At 33.7% G+C, this 23,732-nt stretch overlaps 1 protein-coding gene and 2 pseudogenes across 1 annotated transcript; 2 read left to right on the forward strand and 1 right to left on the reverse strand.

Moving 5' to 3' along the window:
• The first annotated feature begins 13,616 nt into the window (after window positions 1–13,616).
• On the forward strand, window positions 13,617–14,425 carry LOC136233813 (DNA (cytosine-5)-methyltransferase DRM1-like; annotated as a pseudogene).
• A 406-nt stretch (window positions 14,426–14,831) lies between these two features.
• LOC136233815 (DNA (cytosine-5)-methyltransferase DRM2-like) lies at window positions 14,832–18,696 on the reverse strand (annotated as a pseudogene).
• Window positions 18,697–19,076: 380 nt separating this feature from the next.
• On the forward strand, window positions 19,077–20,067 carry LOC136233459 (probable LRR receptor-like serine/threonine-protein kinase At5g48740). Its single transcript, XM_066023127.1, has 2 exons — window positions 19,077–19,240; window positions 19,337–20,067. Exons 1-2 carry the CDS (start codon window positions 19,186–19,188, stop codon window positions 19,792–19,794), a joined length of 513 nt encoding a protein of 170 aa, XP_065879199.1. The 5' UTR covers window positions 19,077–19,185; the 3' UTR covers window positions 19,795–20,067.
• The last annotated feature ends 3,665 nt before the right edge of the window (window positions 20,068–23,732 follow it).

Here is a 23,732-nt window from a genome sequence, read left to right on the forward strand (position 1 = left end):
CAAAATCCAAAATCAAATCATATTCAGAACCTATTTAGATTGCTAAGTTTATTTTCTTTGTTTATTTTGATGCAATGGAAAACTATCCTGATTCAGTGATCATAGGGAAACATTATAGTCAATTAAGTTTTCTGATTTACTTTTGGTCATGATTTGGGAATTTTTTTAGGGAATTAAGGTTTCAAGTTTAGCTTTTGAGACTTTTCAAAATCCAAAATCAGATGTATTCTGAACATATGTATACAGATGTTTTGGATTGCTGATTTTATTAGAAAGACTAGATTTTACGTTTTAACGAATTACAAATTTTACATTTTAACGAATTATGATCATAATCATCAATTTACTTCGGATCGATTTAGTCAAAATCATGTTGGGATAATAATTTGCTATTTAGAATCAAATTAGTCCAAAATTGCATGTTTATAATATGATTATAATTATTTGATACGTGTTAATGGTGTGTGAGATGGGAAAACTTTTATCTCCACAATTGCTGGGTTGAATTTAGTTTTTAGGTTTAGGATTTGGGTCTTACCCATCCATCAAAGCTAATATAAAAATTTAAAAATCTATAAATTGGTTGATTTTTAATATAACTGAGTTGAATTACAGTTTCGTTGTGGTTCAGTTTGGATTGTCAATTTAGTGAAAAAAGTAAATTTTTACGAATTAAGAGTTAAAATTATGAATTAATATGATCTAAAGGAAATACTTTAGTGAATTAAGTTTTCAGATTTACTTTTGATCAATTGGGATTGGTTTTGAAATTAGAAAAACTAAATTTTAAGTTTTAACGTATTAATAATTAATTTAGCCATTGAATATTGAAGTTGTCTCACATGATCAATTTAGGAGTGAATTAAATACGTGTGCAATCTCTAGTTGTTTTATATTTTGGTGTATAATTTTTGTTTTATAATTACATTCAGGAATTATCACCGATTAACATGAATCTAACAGGTCACATTAATAACTTTTAACTCAGCCTTTTATAAAAAGTGAGGCACACCAACCTTTTATTTTCATCATTATTTACTCTCTTTTCTATTTTTTTCAATCATCTCCGCCTCTCTCAAATCATTTTATTAACTCATTTATTCTAAATTCTTCTTTGATTCCTCCCATCAACAACCCCAGTTCAACACCATTAATTCTCTATTAATTTTGATCAGTTTTCTTATTTAAGACAAATTACAGAGGAGATAATTTGTTTTTGCCTTTCTCTCCATATTTCAGTATGGAATAATTTAAGGAGTAAATTTAGATTTCGATTAAATTTAGGGTCAGATTTCACAATTAAACTAGTGGATGACATAACCATTTGAATGATTACAAAAAAAACATAACAATCTTGTATTAGAATCTTTCGCTATTCCAAATTTTCCGCACAAGGGAGCGACTTTGACATGTGATCTTTAAAAGCACCATATTTTACGGGGTAATTTTAGCTTCTCTAAATTTAATCGAAATCAAAGTTTAGCGCTCAAATTATTCTATGATGAGATTTGGAGAGACACCATAACAAATTATCTACTTTTTAATTTGTTTTTAATAAGGAAACTGACTAACATTAATGGAGGATTTGTGACATTGAATTGAGCATGCTGATTGTAGGAATTAAAAAAGAAATAAGAATTTGATGAATTGATAAAATGATTTGAGATAGAGAAAAGATGTTTAACATACAATAATGATGAAAATATAAGGTTGAAAAAATGGATTGTGTCCCACTTTTTTCAAGGATGAATTAAAAATTACTCATGTTACAGATTGTCTCGTGTTGACAGGTCATAATTTTCGATTGTACGGTCACACAAAAAGTGTAATTAATTTATTAGTCCCTATATTTTGACAAAACACACTGTTTAGTCCCTGTATTTTCAAAAACATATGATAAAGTCCCTAACCTTTTTCACGATGAACTGTTTAGTCTCTAACGTTTTTCTTGGTGAACTGTTTAGTCCCTGTCGTTAGACTCTCATGAAGATTTTGTTAGTCAATTTAGATTTGCGTTCTTCTTTTCCTTTCCTTTAAACTCTAATGCATCTGAAATCAACTTTCAGTGTTCTTCTTTTTTATTTTCTTCTTAATCGTTCAAATTCGTAAGCATTGAGTCTTTTTTTTGGGTAATTAATTTATTAGTCCCTATATTTTGACAAAACACACTGTTTAGTCCCTGTATTTTCATAAACACATGGTAAGGTCCCTAACCTTTTTTTCAATGAACTGTTTAGTCCTTCCTTCTATTTGTTAGATTTTTTTACCGTTTATGACTTCGGAAATGACTAAATTACCTTTTACTATTTACCTTCAAACTTTAGAAGAAAAAATCCAATTTAAAAGAAGAAGCTATTTGTATGGAGAACAAGAAAAAAAAAAAGATCCAATGCTTACGAATTTGAACGATTAAGAAGAAAATAAAAAAGAAGAACACTGAAAGTTGATTTCAGATGCATTAGAGTTTAAAGGAAAGGAAAAGAAGAACGCAAATCTAAATTGACTAACAAAATCTTCATGAGAGTCTAACGACAGGGACTAAACAGTTCACCAAGAAAAACGTTAGGGACTAAACAGTTCATCGTGAAAAAGGTTAGGGACTTTATCATGTGTTTTTGAAAATATAGGGACTAAACAGTATGTTTTGTCAAAATATAGGGACTAATAAATTAATTACCCTAAAAAATTTAAGGAAGTGTCAAAAAATAGTAGCATTATAAACTTAATGTTTGTAAAATAGTACCAATTTAATTCTCACTAATGGAACATGACATGCCATCCGTTAGGTTCTGCCAACTTAACGTCACGTCCTGATTTTAACATGCCATGTTCAATAAGGTACCAAAATAGCCCTAAGGTTTATGAGAATCTTAATTTAGATTCCACGTACAAAATAGCACCAATTTAAGCTTAACTTTTACAAAACTGCACCAATGTAATCTCAATCTAATGAGTTTTCAGCATGAACTTTTGTGCTCCAACCTGCTCATCCGCTGTATGAGTTGATACGAAGAAGCTATCTGACCTCTCACATCAATATTTAGAATTGGGTGTGGATTTTGGAGATTTTTGAACCAGATCGAATATCTGAAAAAAGATATAGAATTGGATTGAACCGTTGACTTTTTCTCTATGACTGAACCGAATTGTACCATTGGCTTAATTAGGTACAATTATGAACATTTTCAAATTCTTAATATTATTGAGTACATATGTTGGAGATTCTAGAGTCGAGCCGAAAATCTAGAAGAAAATATGCAAAATCGGATTGAATCGTTGATTTTTTTGTTTAGACCCAAACCAAATTGTACCATTGACTTAATTAGATACAATTATGGAGATTTTAAAATTCATAATATTAAGGTGTTGGAGATTCTGGAACCAGGTCGAATATCTGGCACAATCGGGTTTTGACAAGCAAAATTAACTTTAGGCTCAATTCTGTCATGCTAAAAAGCTCATCTATATCTAGGATTAGAGATGATAATTATTTGGTTCGTATTGTGTCAATTTCGGAGTAATGTTAAAATAAGTCAATTGTAATCCAATTTAAAAAATTTAGAATCAAAATTGTGGTAATCTAATCACGATTAATATCGATTTCATATCGTGCTTTAACTATAACAAATGAATTTTTTAAAGATCAATTTTGGAGAAAAATTTGAGTTTTGATTGTAGGAGTTGATTGGGGTTGATTGAGAGTTGATTGACATTTGGAATGGAGATTTGAGGTCCCAATTATAGCTAAAATCTTCAACCTTCATGCAAATATGACTAAATTTAATATGATTAAGCTTACCATAAAAATTGTATGGCTATATTAAATATATTTGACCTAACATAAAGATTGAGTTGAAAATCACATATTGGGAGGCTAATATTCAAAATAAATTACTAATTACTAATATTCAAAATTAACAACTTTCTATCTCTATATAAGGACTCGAGCTTTCTTGTTAGGTTTCATATCTTCTCCATCTGCATTTTATAGACATTTCTTTTTTGCAATTCGTTCAAGCAAACTATATAGTAGCTCCATAGATACTGAAATGATTGATGCATATATGATTGATGTGGATATGGTTGAAGTTGACATGGATGACACTGTTATGATTGACATCGCCATGGATGACACTGTTATGATTGATATCGCCATGGATGACACTGTTATGATTAATATCGCCATGGATTATCAATCATAACAGTGTCATCCATAACAGTGTCATCCATGGCGATGTCAATCATAACAGTGTCATCCATGTCAGCTTCAACCATATCCACATCAATCATATATGCATCAATCATTTCAGTATCTATGGAGCTACTATATAGTTTTCTTGAATGAATTGCAAAAAAGAGATGTCTATGAAATGCAGACGGAGAAGATATGAAACCTAACAAGAAAGCTCTAGTCCTTATATAGAGATAGAAAGTTGTTAATTTTGAATATAGTAATTAGTAATTTATTTTGAATATTACCCTCCCAATATGTCATTTTCAACTCAATCTTTATGTTAGGCCAAATATATTTAATATAGCCATACAATTTTTATGGTAAGCTTAATCATATTTAATTTAGTCATATTTGCATGAAAGTTGAAGATTTTAGCTATAATTGGGACCTCAAATCTTCATTCCAAATATCAAACAACTCCCAATCAACCCCAATCAACTCCTACAACCAAAACTCAATTTTTTTCTCCCAAATTGATCTTTAAAAAATTCATTTATTATAATTAAAGCACGATATGAAATCGTTATTAATCATGATTAGATTACCACGATTTTGATTCTAAAATATATAAATTGGGTTAGGATTGACTTATTTTAACATTACTCCGAAATTGACACAATACGAACCAAATAATTATCATCTCTAATCCTAGATATAGATGAGCTTTTTAGCATGACAGAATTGGGCCTAAAGTTAATTTTGCTTGTCAAAACCCGGTTGATTGGATGCAGAACTAAACTATATTTAATTAGATAAAATTGTCTATGTAGGGTGGCAATAGGAAGACGATTATCTGAAAACCACAGGTATCCGAACTGATGGGGACGGGGAATATCTAAAATAAGTGGGAATGGGAACGTGATATATTTTTTCCCTGAAACCTAAATGAAGATGGGGATGAAGATTATTATTTTTTATTTTTGTTAATTTTTATGTTGTAAATTTTATTTGTTTAATTATAGTTAACTTTAGTTAAATTTTTATTTTGTTTAATTTAGTTTAATTAAATTTTTATTTTGTTAATTTTAGTTAGGATTGAGCAGGCTCCACCAGTTAGGACTGATCTGGAGCAGATTATGGAGGAATGGAACCAAGCGAATTGACTTGTTGTAATTTTTTAATATTTAGAATTCTTTAATTTGGTATATCTAAAATTCTATTTAATTTGGTTTTCCTAATTAGAACATGAATTAAAAACTTCGTCTTAAATGAATTCTACTAAGAACATGATTATAATTTTAAACGTATATAAGCAATGATTGTTTGCTTATTTATTTTGCATTGAGAGTTTTGGAGCTTGCACTTTTGCGATATACATACATTTGAGAGAAAATAAAATATTATTATCAAATTTAACATTTATATTAAATTTAATGCGTTAAATTTTTCAAAAAATGTTAAGGTATGTATATCGAGATTGTTAAGGTATGTATATTATTATTAAATGTTAAGGTATGTATATACATACCTTAACATTTAATAATAATATACATACCTTAACAATCTCGATATACATACCTTAACATTTTTTGAAAAATTTAACGCATTCCTTCCGAGTTCGTTTCGTTCAATTAGCCTCCTAAACTTGCGCAAAATGTAATCAATTGATCCATCGGTTGCAAAATAGTAAATTAAATACGAAAAATGTATTGCACGCGTCTTAAAAAAAGCAAAACGACCAAGATCAGGAGTGTACGACTTTAATATTAGCGAAGATAAGTTTTATAGTTGAACAAGTAATAACTTCATTTTTACTCTATTTTTGAATTATGTAATAACATTCTAAGATGCGTGCAATACATCTTCCGCATTTAACTTATAGTTTTTACAAACAAAGGATCAATTGATTATATTTTGCGCAAGTTCAGGGTACTAACTAGACATTTTATGCAAGTTCAGGGGGCTATCAATACACTTTGAAAGTTCAGAGGGCAAATGAACATGATTTTGACTAAATTGATAAGTAAATTAGATAAGTGCGTACAACTTTTAATATGTTTCACACTTTGGTGTACAACCTTCATTTTTTTAAGGGTAATTAATTTATTAGTCCCTATATTTTGACAAAACACATTGTTTAGTCCCTGTATTTTCATAAACACATGGTAAGGTCCCTAACCTTTTTTTCAATGAACTCTTTAGTCCTTCCTTCTATTTGTTAGATTTTTTTTACCGTTTATGACTTCGGAAATGACTAAATTACCTTTTACTATTTACCTTCAAACTTTAGAAGAGAAAATCCAATTTAAAAGAAGAAGCTATTTGTATGGAGAACAAGAAAAAAAAAAGACCCAATGCTTACGAATTTGAACGATTAAGAAGAAAATAAAAAAGAAGAACACTGAAAGTTGATTTCAGATGCATTAGAGTTTAAAGGAAAGGAAAAGAAGAACGCAAATCTAAATTGACTAACAAAATCTTCATGAGAGTCTAACGACAGGGACTAAACAGTTCACCAAGAAAAACGTTAGGGACTAAACAGTTCATCGTGAAAAAGGTTAGGGATTTTATCATGTGTTTTTGAAAATACAGGGACTAAACAGTGTGTTTTGTCAAAATATAGGGACTAATAAATTAATTACCCTTTTTTTTTCTTGTTCTCCATACAAATAGCTTCTTCTTTTAAATTGGATTTTCTCTTCTAAAGTTTGAAGGTAAATAGTAAAAGGTAATTTAGTCATTTCCGAAGTCATAAACGGTAAAAAAAATCTAACAAATAGAAGGAAGGACTAAACAGTTCATTGAAAAAAAGGTTAGGGACCTTACCATGTGTTTATGAAAATACAGGGACTAAACAGTGTGTTTTGTCAAAATATAGAGACTAATAAATTAATTACCCAATTTTGGAATTAGGAAGTTAATTTTCACATTAATGTATTGTACATTGTTTTTTTTTTTCAATTAATGTTGGCTTAATACATCATGTGCTTCTTAATTTGTTTAAAAAGTTTGATTGACTCATTGAACTTTCAAAATATCTTGATAGTCCTATCAATTTGCATAAAATATTCAGTTAGCCTCCTGAACTTGCATAAATATAATCAATTAATCACTTGTTCGTAAAAAAAAAAATTTAAATTATATGCGGAAGATGTGTTACGCGTGTTAGAGGTGTTCAACGTCCGGTTCGATCTAAAAACTAAACCGAATACTCAATAAAATAAAGACCGAACCTAACAGAATAATATTAACAAACCGACTGTTATCGGTTTAAACACATACTAAACCCTTAAACTAAATGTAAATTAATAGATATACTTTTATAAAGTTTAAACTAATTAATTTAACATAAAGTATTTATTTTATAGTTAATGATATAATAGATTATAAGATAAGTATAAAATTTGGTTTTCAAAAAAAATCTATAATTTTTTTGTTGGAGAAGTATCAATTTAAGTTCATATACAAAATATTATTAATATAGATTTAACGTTTAAAAAAGAGTACTAATTTAGGCATCGATAACGGAACGTGACACGTCATTCATATTACTCTGCTAAGTTTTGATTTCTCTTTCCACGTGCAATTGATAGAACTTAACGAAGTAATATAAATGACATGTCACGTTCCATTATCGAGTCCTAAATTGGTTCCCTTTTTCAAACGTTAACCAATATTAGTATTATTTTATACGTGGAACCTAAATTGCTATCTTCTCTAAAACCACAGACATATTTGAGTATTCTATCCCTAAAATTTAACTATTTAGATTACAATACAATACATACAGATGCATAAAATTCAATGGAATAAAATTTTAAAATCTAATAAGTTTTCCAACATCAGTTTCCATTATCCAATCATAGAACTAATAAATTGAAAACTGAAAATGTTTAAATTAAAATTATTGAAAATTTATAAATAATAAATCTAATTTATCTTTAGTTCGGTCGGTTCGATTAATTCGGTAATTTTTTCATAGAAACCAAACCGACCGATATTACCGATATATTTTACAAACGAAGATTGAAACCGAACCAAATAAACTGAAAAACCGGAATTTATCAATTCGGTCGGTTATTTTAGTCTGGTTCAGTTTTTTAACACTCATATCACGTGTATTATAATGTTATTACATAATTCACATAATAAATTAAAAACAGACTGACTCGTTTTGCTAAAAACGATGAACGTTAGTTTGACACTATAAAAATGACCGTTAACGATCTTTTTTTAAGTGAAAGCGGCCTAGGAAGCAGCCCGAAGCAAGCGATCCCAACTAGGTTGGCACCCCTTGACAACAAGCGAACCCCTAGCCAATATTATTAAGAAGAAGAAAAGAATTACAGATGAATGAAAGAATGAAGAAACCCCTAGGTGAAATGGTAAGCCGTTCGACCACTTAAATTACAAAAATAGGACGTTGTGCTGAAGACCGGGATTGTTTCCCACCATTCAGTTCCGGAAGCCGTTCTGCCAAAATTAGCCAAATCGTTTGCCACCTGGTTCCCTTCCCTATAAACATGAGAGACCACAAAACTCATTTGATCCAAATAAGATAGGCACTCCAACCAAGCCTGTCTGATACGCCAAGGGACTGACATCTTACGCGATCTAAAAATCCCTACTACGTACGTGGAGTCACTTTCGAGCCAAAGTCTAAGCCACCCCCTATCAAAAGCAGTTTTGACCGTGAAAATCGCAGCTCTTAACTCAGCCACAAATGCAAGATCTGCAGCCATCGGGAAGGCGAAAGCCGACACAAAGAGACCGTGGTGGTCCCTGAAGATGCCCCCGCAACCCGTAGACTCGCCAATCACCGAAGCATCGGTATTCACCTTTAACCAATCCTCAGTTGGGGGCTGCCATTTGACCGGGATTATACGAGGCGCCAATGACGGCCTTCGCGTTATATCTAACTCGGAGAGGATGCGACACTCTATGACAGAATTCCAGACATTCCCAATTCCCAGCCGAGCTGCATCCTTTACCGCTAACCAAACCCGTCTCAGAGTCCCAGAAACACACGGTTTAACATCATTGAAAGTAAGATCGTTGCGAGCAAGCCAAATGGACTAGATCGTGTTTACCACCGCCGCTCCCCAAAGAGGGTTAATCTGAGAGCTGAATCGTTGTTGTGCAGCAGCCCCTGGCAATTCCAAAATCGTCAAATGCAGGTTCAGATCACGACCAAATAGGGAGGCCACCCCATGCCATATTGCTCTTGAGAAGGGGCATTCGATAAACAGGTGCTCTGAAGTTTCATATGCTGCAAAGCAGAAACAGCAGTGCGAGGTAATATAAAGACCCCTCGATCTCAGCCTATCGTGCGAAGGAAGGTAGCCAAGTGCTGCTCTCCAGCAGACAAAAGAATGGGACGGAAGAATAGCCGGGGACCATATAAAACGGCACCAGATGGGTTCGATCTGTGCGTCCAAAAGCCATCTGTAAAACTTCCTGACAGTGAACTGACCATCCACCGCCGGCTCCCAGACACATCTATCATGCGTATCCCTCCCGCGCCGAACTGCACGAATCCGAATCTCAGTTTCCTCTGATACAGGAAGGCTCCGCCAATCCTCACCATCCATAAAATGCTCAACGTTGAGAAGTTTCAAGTCACTGCTGACAGATTCCATATCTGCAGAAACCGACGGTTTTATCCAACCCCCAAACCAGAAATTTAAATGAGAATGTTTACCGATCCACCATAAGCAGTTTTCAGCCAAGTCCCCGTAGATCCTTTTCACCGAGCTCCAGATGGAAGAGTTGGTAATCCAGTTCTGTGGTCTCCCAGCAGAGTCCAGAAAACGAGCACGAAGAAGGTTGAAGCAAAGGGAGTCCCCCTGCATTATACCCCAAGCTGCTTTCCCCAGTAGCGCAGCATTTAAAATGCCTAAGTCTTTGATACCCAAGTCCCCCTCCTTGAAAGGCCTGCAACATAACCGCCAAGGAACCGTTACAAGTTTCCGATTGACCGTAGAACCAATCCATATGAAGTTTCTCATACTCTTTTGCATATGACTGAGCAGCGAGTGGAGCCATTTATAAAGGATAAAGCTATGGATAAATGAGCCAGTTATAATAGAGTTGACAAGAGCCAAGCGACCGGCGAAAGACAGGCTATCTCCTTTCCATTTAGTGAAATTGGCGAGCACCTTATCCATAAGACCCCTAAGCAGAGTCGAAGTGGGGCTACCAGTAAACAGCGGAATACCAAGATATCGAAGAGGGAAGGTTCCGATCCCAATTCCAATCCTATCTGCTAATCTGCTTGCGCGGTGAGCTGCAACGGAGGAACTGACGAAAAGATCCGATTTCTGCCAATTTATGTGTTGTCCTGAAATTGAACCATACAAGTCAAACGCATTCCCCAGGGAAGTAATATTATTAATAGAAGCCGCTCCAAACAGCAGCAAATCGTCCGCGTAGAGCAGGTGAGTTGGGAAGGACACACTGCCAGAGTACTGCATCGGACGTAGCTTGCCCTCTCGCACAAGGTTCGACAGATACCGGCTGAGAAAGTCTTCAGCAATGCCAAACAGGATTGGAGAGAGGGGGTCTCCCTGCCACACCCCACGTGAACAGCTAAAGAACTTACAATTTGCATCTCCCGTTAAAACCGAGATCCGCGAAGATGTTAGTAAGTTGAGGATCCACTGTCTAAATTTATCCGAAAACCCAAAAGCATCAAGCACCAACATTAAGAAACCCCAGTTGAGAGTGTCAAAAGCCTTCCTAATGTCAATTTTCATGCACATATTACCTCCAAAGCATCTCTTCTTTAGCAAGTTCACCCCTTCCGAAGCAATTGCAGCACATTGATGTATACTTCTGCCTGGGATAAAACCAAACTGATTCTCAGAAACAATATTAGTCGAAATGCTGGCTAGACGTTCCGCCAGAATCTTATCAATCAACTTGTACCCAAAGTTGCTCATGGCAATTGGCCGGTATCGATCAATTTTCATAGCACTTTGTGTCTTAGGAATTAAAACCATATTGCTAGAGTTCAGACCTGGGAACATCACACCCGTCTGAAAGAAATCTTCAACCATATTGCAGACATCCTGACCCACAATGTCCCAGTAAGTCTGAAAAAAGGAACCCGTGTAACCATCCGGCCCGGGAGCACTGCTCTTGTCCATCCCGAAAACAACCTCCCTAATTTCTTTCCTATCCGGACAACGAATAAGACTCTCGTTAAGCTGTCACCACCTTGATAATTTCATATACCTTATCAAAACTACGACCCGCTGTATGATCCTCTTTGAAGAGGTCCCCATAGTACTCAGAAATGTGTGAAGAAATTATCTCCTTGTCCGTGACCAGCTCACCGCCGATTTCCATGACTGATATGCCATCAGTCGCACGTTTAACCGCCGCCATTCGATGAAAGAAGGAGTTGTTGCGGTCCCCCTCTTTCAACCATCTAACTCTACTTTTCTCTTTCAGATAGATTTCTTTCCTCAGAAGAGCGGTGTCCAGCGCAGTATGGGCCACAAGTTCTCGATGATGAAGAGTCGGCGAGAATTCCTGTTCTGCTAAATCTGTCTGAACCTGAGCTAAGGAGGTTTCAGCCTTAGCAATCCCCTCATCCAACAGCCCAAAGACCTCAAAATTGAAAAATGGAAATTTTAAGAATTAAAATTGTTTAGTAGTACATTTACTATGAAACCAAATTTTTTATTTTCCAAAATCATCATTTTCGGAGCTTGCTCTCTTTAAACATTCACTTTCTTCCTCCTCACCAAACAACACATAAATGACTTTAAAATTGAAAAATTAAAGTTGTTTAGAATATCATCAACTCTTTGAATTTTTTAATTTTAATTTTGAGATCCTTGTTTTTAGTAAAACGAAAAACCTCAATCATCTCCCTGTCGCACACGAAAATCTCAGCACCACTTTGGACAATTATTATGATAAATAACAGTTTAAAAAAAAATTTGCACATTGTTTTTTTTTTAATTTACCCTAAATGGATTAAATGAATAAATTGAAAAGTTAATTTCAGTAAACTATTCTTCATTATGAATAAACATATATAAAAAATGAACCCGTATGTTTCTCCACCTGACGCCATGGTAAAAAAAAAAAAAACTAAAGTTAACCGGATGAAATAGTGAAAATAGCATTAAGTGTAGAATATCACAATTAATCCTTGAATTGCAGAAACTCTGCACAAGCATATACAAAGGAGGTGATTAATGGATAATGGTTAGTATGGTTCGGTACAATTGGGAAATTTGAAAATTTCTAGAATTGTATTTAATAAAGTCAACAGTACAATTCGGTTCGGTCTCTAAGAAAAAGTCAACAGTTGAATCCGGTTCTGGATCTTTTTTCTTCTTCAGACATTCTGTCTGATTTCAGAATCTCCAACATATTTACTCAGCAATACATGAATTTAAAAATCTCCAGAATAGTACCTAATTAACTCAATGGTACAATTCGGTTTGATCCTAAAAAAAGTCAACGATTCAATCCGGTTTTGGATATTTTTTCTGGTTCGAGAATCTCCAACATATTTACTCAGTAATAGTAAGAATTTGAAAATCTCCATAATTATGCCTAATTAAGCCAACAGTACAATTCGGTTTGATCCTAGAGAAAAAGTCAACAGTTCAATCCGGTTCTGTATCTTTTTTTTTCCCGGATATTTGGCCTAGTTCAAGAATCTCCAACATATTTACTAAGTAATATTAGGAATTAGAAAATCTCGAAAATTGTACATAATTAAGTCAAAGGTACAATTCGGTTCGACCATAGAAAAAAGTAAACAGTTCAATCCGGTTTTGGATCTTTTCTTTCGGATATTCAGCATGGTTCCACAATCTCCAACATATTTACTCTGTAATATTAAGAATTTGAAAATCTCTAAAATTGTACCTAATTAAGTCAACTGTACAATTTGGTTCGAGTCAACTGTTCAATCCGATTGTTTTTTTCCAGATATTTCGGTCTAGTTCAAGAATATCCAACACGTTTATTCCTTGAGTTTAGGAATTTGAAAATCCCCATAATTGTATCTAATTAAGTCATGTACAATTCAGTTCGGGTCTAAAGAAAAAAATCAATGATTCAATCCGATTTTGGATCTTTTCTACGGATATTCGGCTCGGTTCTAGAATCTCCAACATATTTACTTAGTAATATTAAGAATTTGAAAATGTTCATAATTTTACCTAATTAAGTCTATTGTACAATTCGGTTCAGTCCTACAGAAAAAGTCAATGGTTCAATCCAATTCTGTATCTTTTTTTCAGATATTCATGTCCAAGATCCACACCCAGTTCTAAATATTGATGTGAGAGGTCAGAGACCTTCTTATCTGAGCTCTCTTCTCATTCTCTTTCTGACGATCTTCTATAACAGCAAAATTCAAAAAACGCAACAGGCGATTTTCTCTGAGCTCTCATTTCTGTTTTATCCAATTACAATGGCAGTTTCTGGAGACACAGGAGGAGGAGGAGGAGGACTTAAAGGCTTGCTTACGTCTATAGAACTAGAGAGATATATTCACAATCTTCCTATTCATGGCAAGTTTCCCATTTTTCCAAGTCCTCCACTGACCATACATGAAGCACTACCAATGACAAAGAAATGGTGGCCTTCATGGGACACGAGAACGAAATTAAATTGCCTGAAAACAGTTAGTCGGAGCGCGAAATTGACGGACAAAATTGGTGAAACTGTTGGGGGTTATGAAGGGGAACCTCCTTTGAGTGTCCAGAAATCTGTTCTTGAGCAGTGCAGAAAATACAACCTCCTACGGATTGGAAAGAAAAAAGTTGCACAGCTTCAGCCTCATGAGATAGAACTCATTCTTGGTTTTCCTCAAAACCACACAAGAGGGGGTGGCATGAATCGGACTGATAGATACAAATGGCTTTCCAACTCATTTCAGGTAAGATTTATGCATTTGCAAATAGGTTTTTATTGTTTAAGGCTTTGCTAAACCGTCTAAAGGTGTCATTTACCCATAGCATTCCACTTGTTCTCCAATCTAATATATGGTTTTTAAATTGATAATTTTTTCAGATTGCTACAGTTGCATACCATTTATCAGTACTGAAAGGCTTGTTTCCAGAAGGTACGAATGTGTTGTTGTCTCTATTCTCAAGAATAGGAGGGGCAAAAGTTGCTCTTCACCGTCTGGATATTAAACTGAATAATGTAGTGTCAGTGGAGAAGTTGGAAGCCAACAGAAACATAGTGAAGTCCTAGTGGGAAGAAACCAAGCAGTAAATTAGAGGAATTTATTCAATTATTTGGAGGATTCGATCTGATAATCGGTGGAAGTCCATATAACAATCTTTCTGGTAGCAATCGAGTTACTCGTACTGGTTTAGAGGGAGAACAATCTTCACTTTTCTACGACTATTGGCGAATTTTGGATACTGTGAAACATATTATGACAAAAAATGCAAATAATTGAATTATTGTTTTTGTTTTACAGGCATTCATCAGAATTAGTTTGTTGAGATGATTAAAAATAATTTCAATACTATATCTTTATCCAGCATTAGAAAGAATGATCTCTAAAATGAAACTTGGAGCATTAATATGAATCAAATTTTGCTTATTTAAATAAGTGTTTGTACACTTCCAATCATTTAATTCTGATGAATGTCTGTAAAACAAAAACAATAATTCAATTATTTGCATTTTTTGTCTTCATAATATGCTTCACAGTATCCAAAATTCGCCAATAGTCATAGAAAGTTGAAGATTGTTGTCCCTCTAAACCAGGACGAGTAACTCGATTGCTGCTTGAAAGATTGTTACATGGACTTCCACCGATTATCAGATCGAATCCTCCAAATAATTGAATAAATTCCTCTAATTTAGCTTCTCATAAATTTTGGACATCTTCTAAATGTATCAAATTCCCAGTCTGCTTGGTTTCTTCCCACCAGGACTTCACTATGTTTCTGTTGGCTTCCAACTTCTCCACTGACACTACATTATTCAGTTTAATACCCACACGGTGAAGAGCAACTTCTGCCCCTCATATTCCTGAGAATAGAGACAACACATTCATGCCTTCTGGAAACAAGCCTTTCAGTACTGATAGATGGTATGCAACTGTATCAATCTGAAAAAACTATCAATTTAAAAACCATATATTAGATTGGAGAACAAGTGGAATGCTAGGGGTAAATGACACCCTTAGACGGTTTAGCAAAGCCTTAAATAATAAAAACCTATTTGAAAATGCATAAATCTTACCTGAAATGAGTTGGCAAGTGATTTGTATCTAACAATCCGATTCATGCCACCCCCTCTTGTGTGGTTTTGAGGAAAACCAAGAATGAGTTCTATCTCATCAGGCTGAAGCTGTGCAACTTTGTTCTTTCCAATCCATAGGAGGTTGTATTTTCTGCACTGCTCAAGAACAGATTTCTAGACACTCAAAGGAGGTTCCCCTTCATAACCCCCAACAGTTTCACCAATTTTGTCCGTCAATTTCGCGCTCCGGATAACTATTTTCAGGTAATTTAATTTCGTTCTCGTGTCCCATGAAGGCCACCATTTCTTTGTCATTGGTAGTGCTTCATGTATGGTTAGTGGAGGACTTGGAAAAATGGGAAACCTGCCATGAATAGAAAGATTGTGAATATATCTCTCTAGTTCTATAGCTGTAAGCAAGCCTTAAAGTCCTCATCCTCCTCCTCCTCCTCCTCGAGAAACTACCATTGTAATTGGACAAAACAGAAATGAGAGCTCAGAGAATATCGCCGGAAAGAGAATGAGAAGAGAGCTCAGATCAAAAGGTCGTTCCTCTGAATTTTGAATTTTGCTGTTACAGAAAATCGCAAAAAAGAGAATGAGAAGAGAGTTTATATATAGGTGAAGGAAAGAAGGGAGAGCGAGAGAATTTATTCAAAGGGGTATTTTTGAATTGGGTAAATTACAATATTAACCTTGTAACTTCAATTCTTAAATTAGGAAAATTAACATATTTACCCTGTTTGAATTAGGAAATTAACATATTTAAAAATTATTTACATCTTTTGAAAAACAATATTTACATGAGTCAAACCAAAAAATCATCAGTTTCCATATTTAAAAATTATTTACATCTTTAAAAAAAATATTTCCATATTTAAACGAAGTCAAACTAAAAAATCATCATTTTCAATATATTTTAAGGACTATATTTATAAATTAAAAGTTTATGATATATTTTTTTAAAGTTAGAATTTATAAATTGTAATGTAAAATTAATAAATTAAGGTATAATATACATTATTTATTTTGTAATATATAATAAATAATGATATATTTAGAATTAAATTTTATGATATTATGTAATTATAATTTTTATAAATAATGTGAGTTTCATGCAATCAATTTAAAGAATTATTGGTAAATGTTCGGAAATCAAATTTTATATAAACATTAATGGTTTAATATATTATTCGTGTTCCTAACTTGTCCCTGTAGCCCCTCAATTTTCATAAAATAATTCTGTTACCATAACGATTTAACAGTTTAAAAATCTGTTTTAATCACCATAAATGATAGCCAAGAAGACCAAATTGTCAAATAGAGCTAAATCATTAAAGACCATTTTGATTTAATGATAAACATAAAGGGATAAGGTGAAATATCTAATGTATAAAATGTTACAATTTTACCCAAATGTTAGCAAGTTGGGTCAATTTCACACATCATAAAACACAGATATTGTGTTCCTCTTATTCTGCACCAATTGCATAACCATTTTTTCTATAAAAAAAAAAATCATATTTCTTGTTATTTAATTAGTAATAGAATTGAAGATTAATATTTTTTGTTCATTTTGAAGTCATTTCGGTGTTGTTTGGTTAGGATAAAGTGAATTTTGGGTGAGAGAAATATTCAGAAATGGTGATTTTGAAAATAAAAAATGGGTTTCATAGTAAATGTTGTTCTAATTTTAATTATTTAATGTTTCTATTTTGAGATCGTCAACAATGATTTTAAGGTGTTAGTTAAAGTTTAATGATCATAATATTAAAAATGTAGTATTGACTGGTTTTTATATTACGTTTTGAAGTTTAGTGTTAATACCGTGAAAATGAGTAAATTTATTGGTCATTGGTGTAACTCACACATGAATTAAGGATAAAAAAAAAGGCAAACAACATCTTGAAGTCCCTTATTTGAATTTTTTTATTCATTAAAACACTAATTTTTTATTTAGATACATTAAGTTTGTGTTTTTTTTTTGTAATATTAAGTTACTGTTTGTCAAATTAATTCAATAAAAAAATGTTATTTATTTCCTCTGTATTTGGAATTTATAACTCGAAATAAGGTTTTTACAAATTTTCTATAACCACATTACACATATTAAAGTCTGTTTTTCGGAACTGGTGCAGGAAGTACGAGACAGACACGTTGGGTCCAGCCTGGTGTGGGAGCTGTCAAATGCAACAGCTATGCTGCTGTTTTTTCAGGAAGACAGCGCCTGCGGTACTAGGGCACTGTTGCGGAGTTTAGATGGATCCTTCATGGCCTGTCGGAGCACTTTATTACTGTATATTGCTGAGGTTTGCGTCATTGAAGCACTAGCACTCTGTTTCTTTTTCTACTCCCGACTGGTTGCAGGAGACTCTTTATCATTATTCGTTTATTGATTAATTGAATTCATTCATTTCCAAAAAGAAAAAGAAAAATATGAACACATCTAAATAACACTATGTTAGCCGAATCTTATATTTGAAGCTGACCTTTATGGTAATCAGGAGTTTAATGTGACGTAAAATAATAAGAAAAGATTAGGTGCTTAATGCATAAAAAAAAATAAAAATTAAGAGTCTTAAGATGCTTTTTTTTTAAGTACCTTTTAAATTGACCGATAATTCATTTTAGTCTAAAATTGAAGTTTATGTATCAATTCAGTTATAAAGTTGGAAATATTTGATATATATGTTTTAAGTATTAAAAAATATATATTTAAACAAATTTATTAAGTAATGAAAAATTCAAAACGAATTTGATACCTAAAATTTATGGATTATATATGTGAATTACAGACATCAGTTCAAACATTTAATTAGGTAATTGCACGTCCAAATCTATGGGTTAAATGCATCATTGGTCACTGAATTTATATGGTTGTCTCAAAATAGTCACCCAACTTCAATTTGTCTCAATAAAATCACTTAATTTTGACTTTTATCTCAATTAGGTCACTCCGTCGATTTTAGTAGTTAAAAAACATCGGAATGATGACATAAGTGATACGTCAATATGAGACAACTCATATTTCTAACCGAAATGGCACATGATATTCATATATGTGTCATCTGGCTATCACGTGTCAATTATTTTTATGAAAAAAAACTAAAATTTAGTTTTTTTCATAAAAATACCCGACATGTACCCTATCATATTTCGTTTAAGAATATGTCCAAACTTCCAAAATGGACCAATGTTCTCTAAAGGCTACCAGTGTAGAACAATATGTAATCTTGGAGATTCCTACTTCTTTCATATCCAAATGGAGGCAAGAAGGATACTCCCATTTTCACCTTGGGGCAGTACGTATTATTTTGACGTATCACTTATGTCATTAATTTGATTTTTTTAACCACTAAAATCGACGGAGTGACCTAATTGAGACAAAACTCAATTAGTTTAAAGGGAAAAGTACAAAAATAAACCTTGTGGTTTGTCCCATTTTCGAACTGCACCCATGTGGTTTAAAAGTTTGCAAAGTGGTACCATGTATTTCATTCCGTTAGCAAACATAGGCATTTCTATCTAACGGTGTTAAAAATGCTGAGGGGGCAGTCAAAGTCAAAAAGTCTGAAGGGTAATTTTGTCATTTCAAATACTTTATATTTTAAAATTTTAAAAAATCCTCCAATTCCAAATTGACACCTCATACTCCTCTTCTTCTTCTTCTTCACTGTCGTCTTCTTCCTCGCTCCACAAACCCAATCTATCTCGCCGATTGTTTAAGGAACAAGAGGAATCCGAATTTCACGGTTCTATCCTTGTGGGACTCGCGAATGCAAGTAGCTGCCGATCTAGCTGACGGACTTGATTATGTTCACAACAAAACAGGTTTGTATTTAACTCTTGTCCACAACCATATCAAGAGCAGTAGTATTATCATTACAGAGCCAGATCTCAGCGCCAAATTATGTCATTTTGGCACAGCACAATTATGTGGGGAAGCTCCTGAGAATGAGGTCGGAGAGAAGAAGAAGAAGAAGAAGAAGAGCGTGTTGAATGAAATCAGAGAAATAAGCGAGGAAGACGGAGACGAATTACAAGGTAAAGAAGATAGATCGAAAGAATTGAAGAGATCTAATAGCGGAAGTATGCAATTCGAAGGCGTGAGAGGCTATATGTCGCCGGAATTTCAAGCCAGTGGAATCCCTACGCAGAAATCAGACGTGTATGCTTTCGGTGTGGTTATATTAGAATTATTGTCTGGTGAGGAGCCATTCAAATACAAATACAGTAAAAGCAGAGAAGATTTCACACGAACTTCATTAATAGCGACAGCAAAAGCGGTGATAGACGGTGGCGTTGTTGAGGATGGGGAAGGAAGAGAAGGACGAGATGGAAGGCTGAGGAGGTGGATAGATAGGAGCATGGTCGGAAAAGAGTAGGATCTCTGACCAGATTTCAGTCTCCTTAGCACCGAGATGATGAGTTGGAAAAAGTATTTGAAATGACAAAATTATCTTTCAGACTTTTTGACTTTGACTGCCACCTCAGTATTTTTAATACCGTTAAATAAAAATGTCTATGTTTGCTAACGGAATGAAATACATGGTATCACTTTGCAAACTTTTAAACCACATGGGTGGAGTTCGAAAATAGGCAAAACCACAAGGTTTATTTTTGTACTTTTCCCTAGTTTAAATTTAACCATAATACCAGAAAATGTAAAGTTGAGTGACATTTATATTACGTTTTAAAATTTAGTGGTAATACGAGAGTGAAACTGAGGAGGTGTCTACACCGCATAATCTTGTTTTACATTTGATTTTCTAAAGGGTTTTATTAATGTTTGATGTCTCTAGAGCCACTGAACACATGCATGATTAAATCTCGGATCCATGCTCACCTCGCCAATGATAATTTGTATGATTTTAAACACTCATGACTTCTCTAATCATAAGAAGACTCTCAGTAACAAATCACAAACATATGGCGGAATGTGAAATATATATATATATATATATATATATATATATAGTCTTGATCACATGCATCTTAATGAGCATGTAGAATCACCGTTAGATCTAGGCTTATAAGAATCCTAAGGTGGAGATTTAAATATTAATCTCAAATTCTATTATTGAATTACAAAAAACATGAAACCCTTTTTTTTGAACGAGTTGATATGTAATTGGTGTAAAATAAGGAATAAAAATATATGTGTTTTATAATAGTGTCTGAAATTTACCCAAATTATGAACGTTAGATGTAAAATTGCTTTTTGCTACAAATATTAGAAGTAAAATTGCATCATTTTAGACCTTAGATGTAAAATTACTCCTGACCCAAAACGCTATGGGTATTTTTACACCTTAACCCTATTAAATATAAATAAATATATAACTACATATATATTATTTTCATTCTCTTTCCTCTTCTCTTGTTCAAACACTTTTTATATATTGCGGGTTTGTCAATTCTTGGGCTATGGGTGCTCACCTCGCCCAAGTTCTGTCTCGTCCCAATTTCTATAAAAAAAAAAATACATATACTATTTTCATACATTTATTGATAATCGAAATAAAAAAGAAATATTTATGATTTTCAGTTTAAAAATATGAAAATATATACTAATTTTCTAGGATATTAATGGTTCAAAATTTTGTCCGAACTTCGTCAATAAATCTATCAAAATTTTGTCAACTACGTCAATAAATCCATTCTTTCTTCATCTCTTTTGTCGGAATCTAACATTGAAGAATCACAAAATTAGTGCTCTGATTCTGAAAACAACAACAATTTGCAGAACCTGCTTAGAAATGAAGACGAAGATGATGAACTCAGGAGGATAATTCAAGTTGCTTGTGAGATGATAGATGAAAAATCCTTAGAACAAGGCTTTAATAAACGCACATTGATGTCTCATTTACGCCACCACGGCTTTGATGTTGGTTAGTTTCTTTCTTCCTCATAATTCTAAGAATTCCATATACCTTGGTATTTGACACCGGAGTAGTCTCAAATGTATCAATTTGTGAGGGTGAATTTGTATGCATACATTATTATGTTTGAGGCTCATATTATACATATTCATGTTACACATCTTTGGAAATCGTGGTTGGCAAAATTCGGGAAGAATCCGCCAGGAGAATACGAATATATAGATGTGAATATTAATGAGAATTGCTTTATTATTGAAATTAATTTAGCAACTCAATTCGAAATAGCTCGTCCTACAACAGCTTACATAACATTACTCAATCATTTTCCTAAAATATTTGTTGGAAAGCCTGAAAAGTTGAAGCAAATAGTCAGATTAATGTGTAGTGAAGTAAGATTGTCGATGAAACAAATGAAATTGCATGTGCCGTCGTGGATGAAAAACGGATACATGGAGGCCAAGTGGTTTGTTCCTTATAAACGCACAATCAATGAAATATCAGTTAAAGTTAAAGCATTTTTTGATGCTGGAAAACGTTGGATTGGGATAGAGGCTTTCCATGTTAAGGGTTATAATTGTCGACGTGACTATTTGGTTGCTAAAGTTGGTTATTTGACAGCTGAACTTAATGGCGACGAAACGGATCTTAAATTATAGATAAATATTTATTAAATTGGTAGATATTTCCTTTGGATTTTGGATTTTGGATCCTTGGCTATTTTTTTTTTTTTAATACTTGTCAGTTTTAGTTTTATGTGTATTTTGATATTCGATTCGGTTTTACCAAGAAAATATACACAAACTGAACCGCACCGAATTAAAAATATTCTACATTTTATATATATATATATATGAGCATCAGTTTTAGCAGCGGCAGGTGGACTACTACACATATCTACTAAACAAAACCGCCGAGCAACTTCGTTAAATGTAACATCGAGGGAGCACTATTCCCGGTAGAGGCGTCGAGTGGTATAAGTGATGTACTTAGGAGCTCGGATGGTGCCGGAGACCTGTAAAATAACATTTTCTATTAACGAGCAAGGAATACAAATGGTATGGTTGGCTTGATAAAATTTTAAAATTGCTTTTCACTATAGAAGGGTGGAAAACACAAAGTTCGCCACCCAATTAGAAATCTAGCTACAATAAAACCTCTATATAGGAATACTCAATATAGGAATAACCTCTATTTTGTTATAAAAAAACTCAGTCCCAACTTGGTAATAACCTCTATTACCAACCTCTATTTTGTTATAAAAAAACTCAGTCCGAACTTGGTAATAACCTCTATTACCAAACTCTATTTAGTAATAACCTCCCAATTGTTATACAAATAGTCCGTCCCAAATGTATTCCTTTATAGAGCTTTTACTGTAACAGACTTTGATTCCTAATCATAATCTCACATTTTTTCAGCAACCGATCAACGATTAAAAAAAGCTAGAAACTAAACACGAGGTATAAGGTGCAATTTTACTTCTAATGTTCGCAGCTAAGAGCAATTTTACTAATAATGTTGATAAGTTGGGTCGATTTCAGACATTATTATAAAATACATATATTTCGTTTTTTACTCTCCACCAATCTATAGATTCCCTGAGGTAAATGTACTTAACCTCCCTTTCCGTCATTATGACCATTGTCCTATCCTGGTAAAGTCGGTTAAAGGCATTAGGCTTAAAGGAAACAGACCTTTCAGGTATCTTGTTGCTTGGGATTCTCATCCTGAGTTTAAGAACTTTGTCAAAGATAATTAGCTTCCTCACTCTGATGTTCTCCGTGCTGCTGAGGGGTTCAGGAGGAATGTGGAAGGGTGGAATAAAAACATCTTTGGCCACATTATCAGAAGGAAGAACAATCTGTTGAGAAGGATGGAAGGCACTCAACGTTGTTTGGAGATCCGTCCACAATCTTAACTGTCATCTCAGATCCCTTCAAAACGAGTTGGAGGCTGTTCTTAGACAGGAAGAGCTTCTTTGGTTCCAGAAATCTTGGAAGGCTTGGATTAAGGATGGGGATCGGAATACCAGGTTCTTCCACCTTTCTACGATTATCAGGAGACAGAGAAACATGATCGATGCAATTAAAGATTCCAATGGTGTTTGGATTTTTGAGGAAGAAGATATCCGGCGGGCTACCCTCGAGTTCTACAAAGACCTCTTTAAAGAGGATGTAGTGGACTTAATGGGTGCCCACTCTGGGATTTCCTTTCCTAGATTAGGGGAGGAAGTTATTAAGGAAGCTTTCCAGCCTGTTGACCTGAAAGAAATCGATCGGGCTTTCTCTAGTATCGGCTCCACTAAGGCTCCGGGGATCGATGGTATTCCTGCTAGTTTCTATCAGAAACACTGGGACGTTGTGAAAGAGGGTATTTACAACTTTGTGTTAGGTGTTTTTGGTGGTTCCACTAATATTAGGCTGGTTAATAAGACCCTCCTA

This window comes from Euphorbia lathyris, chromosome 6 (assembly GCF_963576675.1).
Source record: "Euphorbia lathyris chromosome 6, ddEupLath1.1, whole genome shotgun sequence".
Lineage (NCBI taxonomy): Eukaryota > Viridiplantae > Streptophyta > Magnoliopsida > Malpighiales > Euphorbiaceae > Euphorbia > Euphorbia lathyris.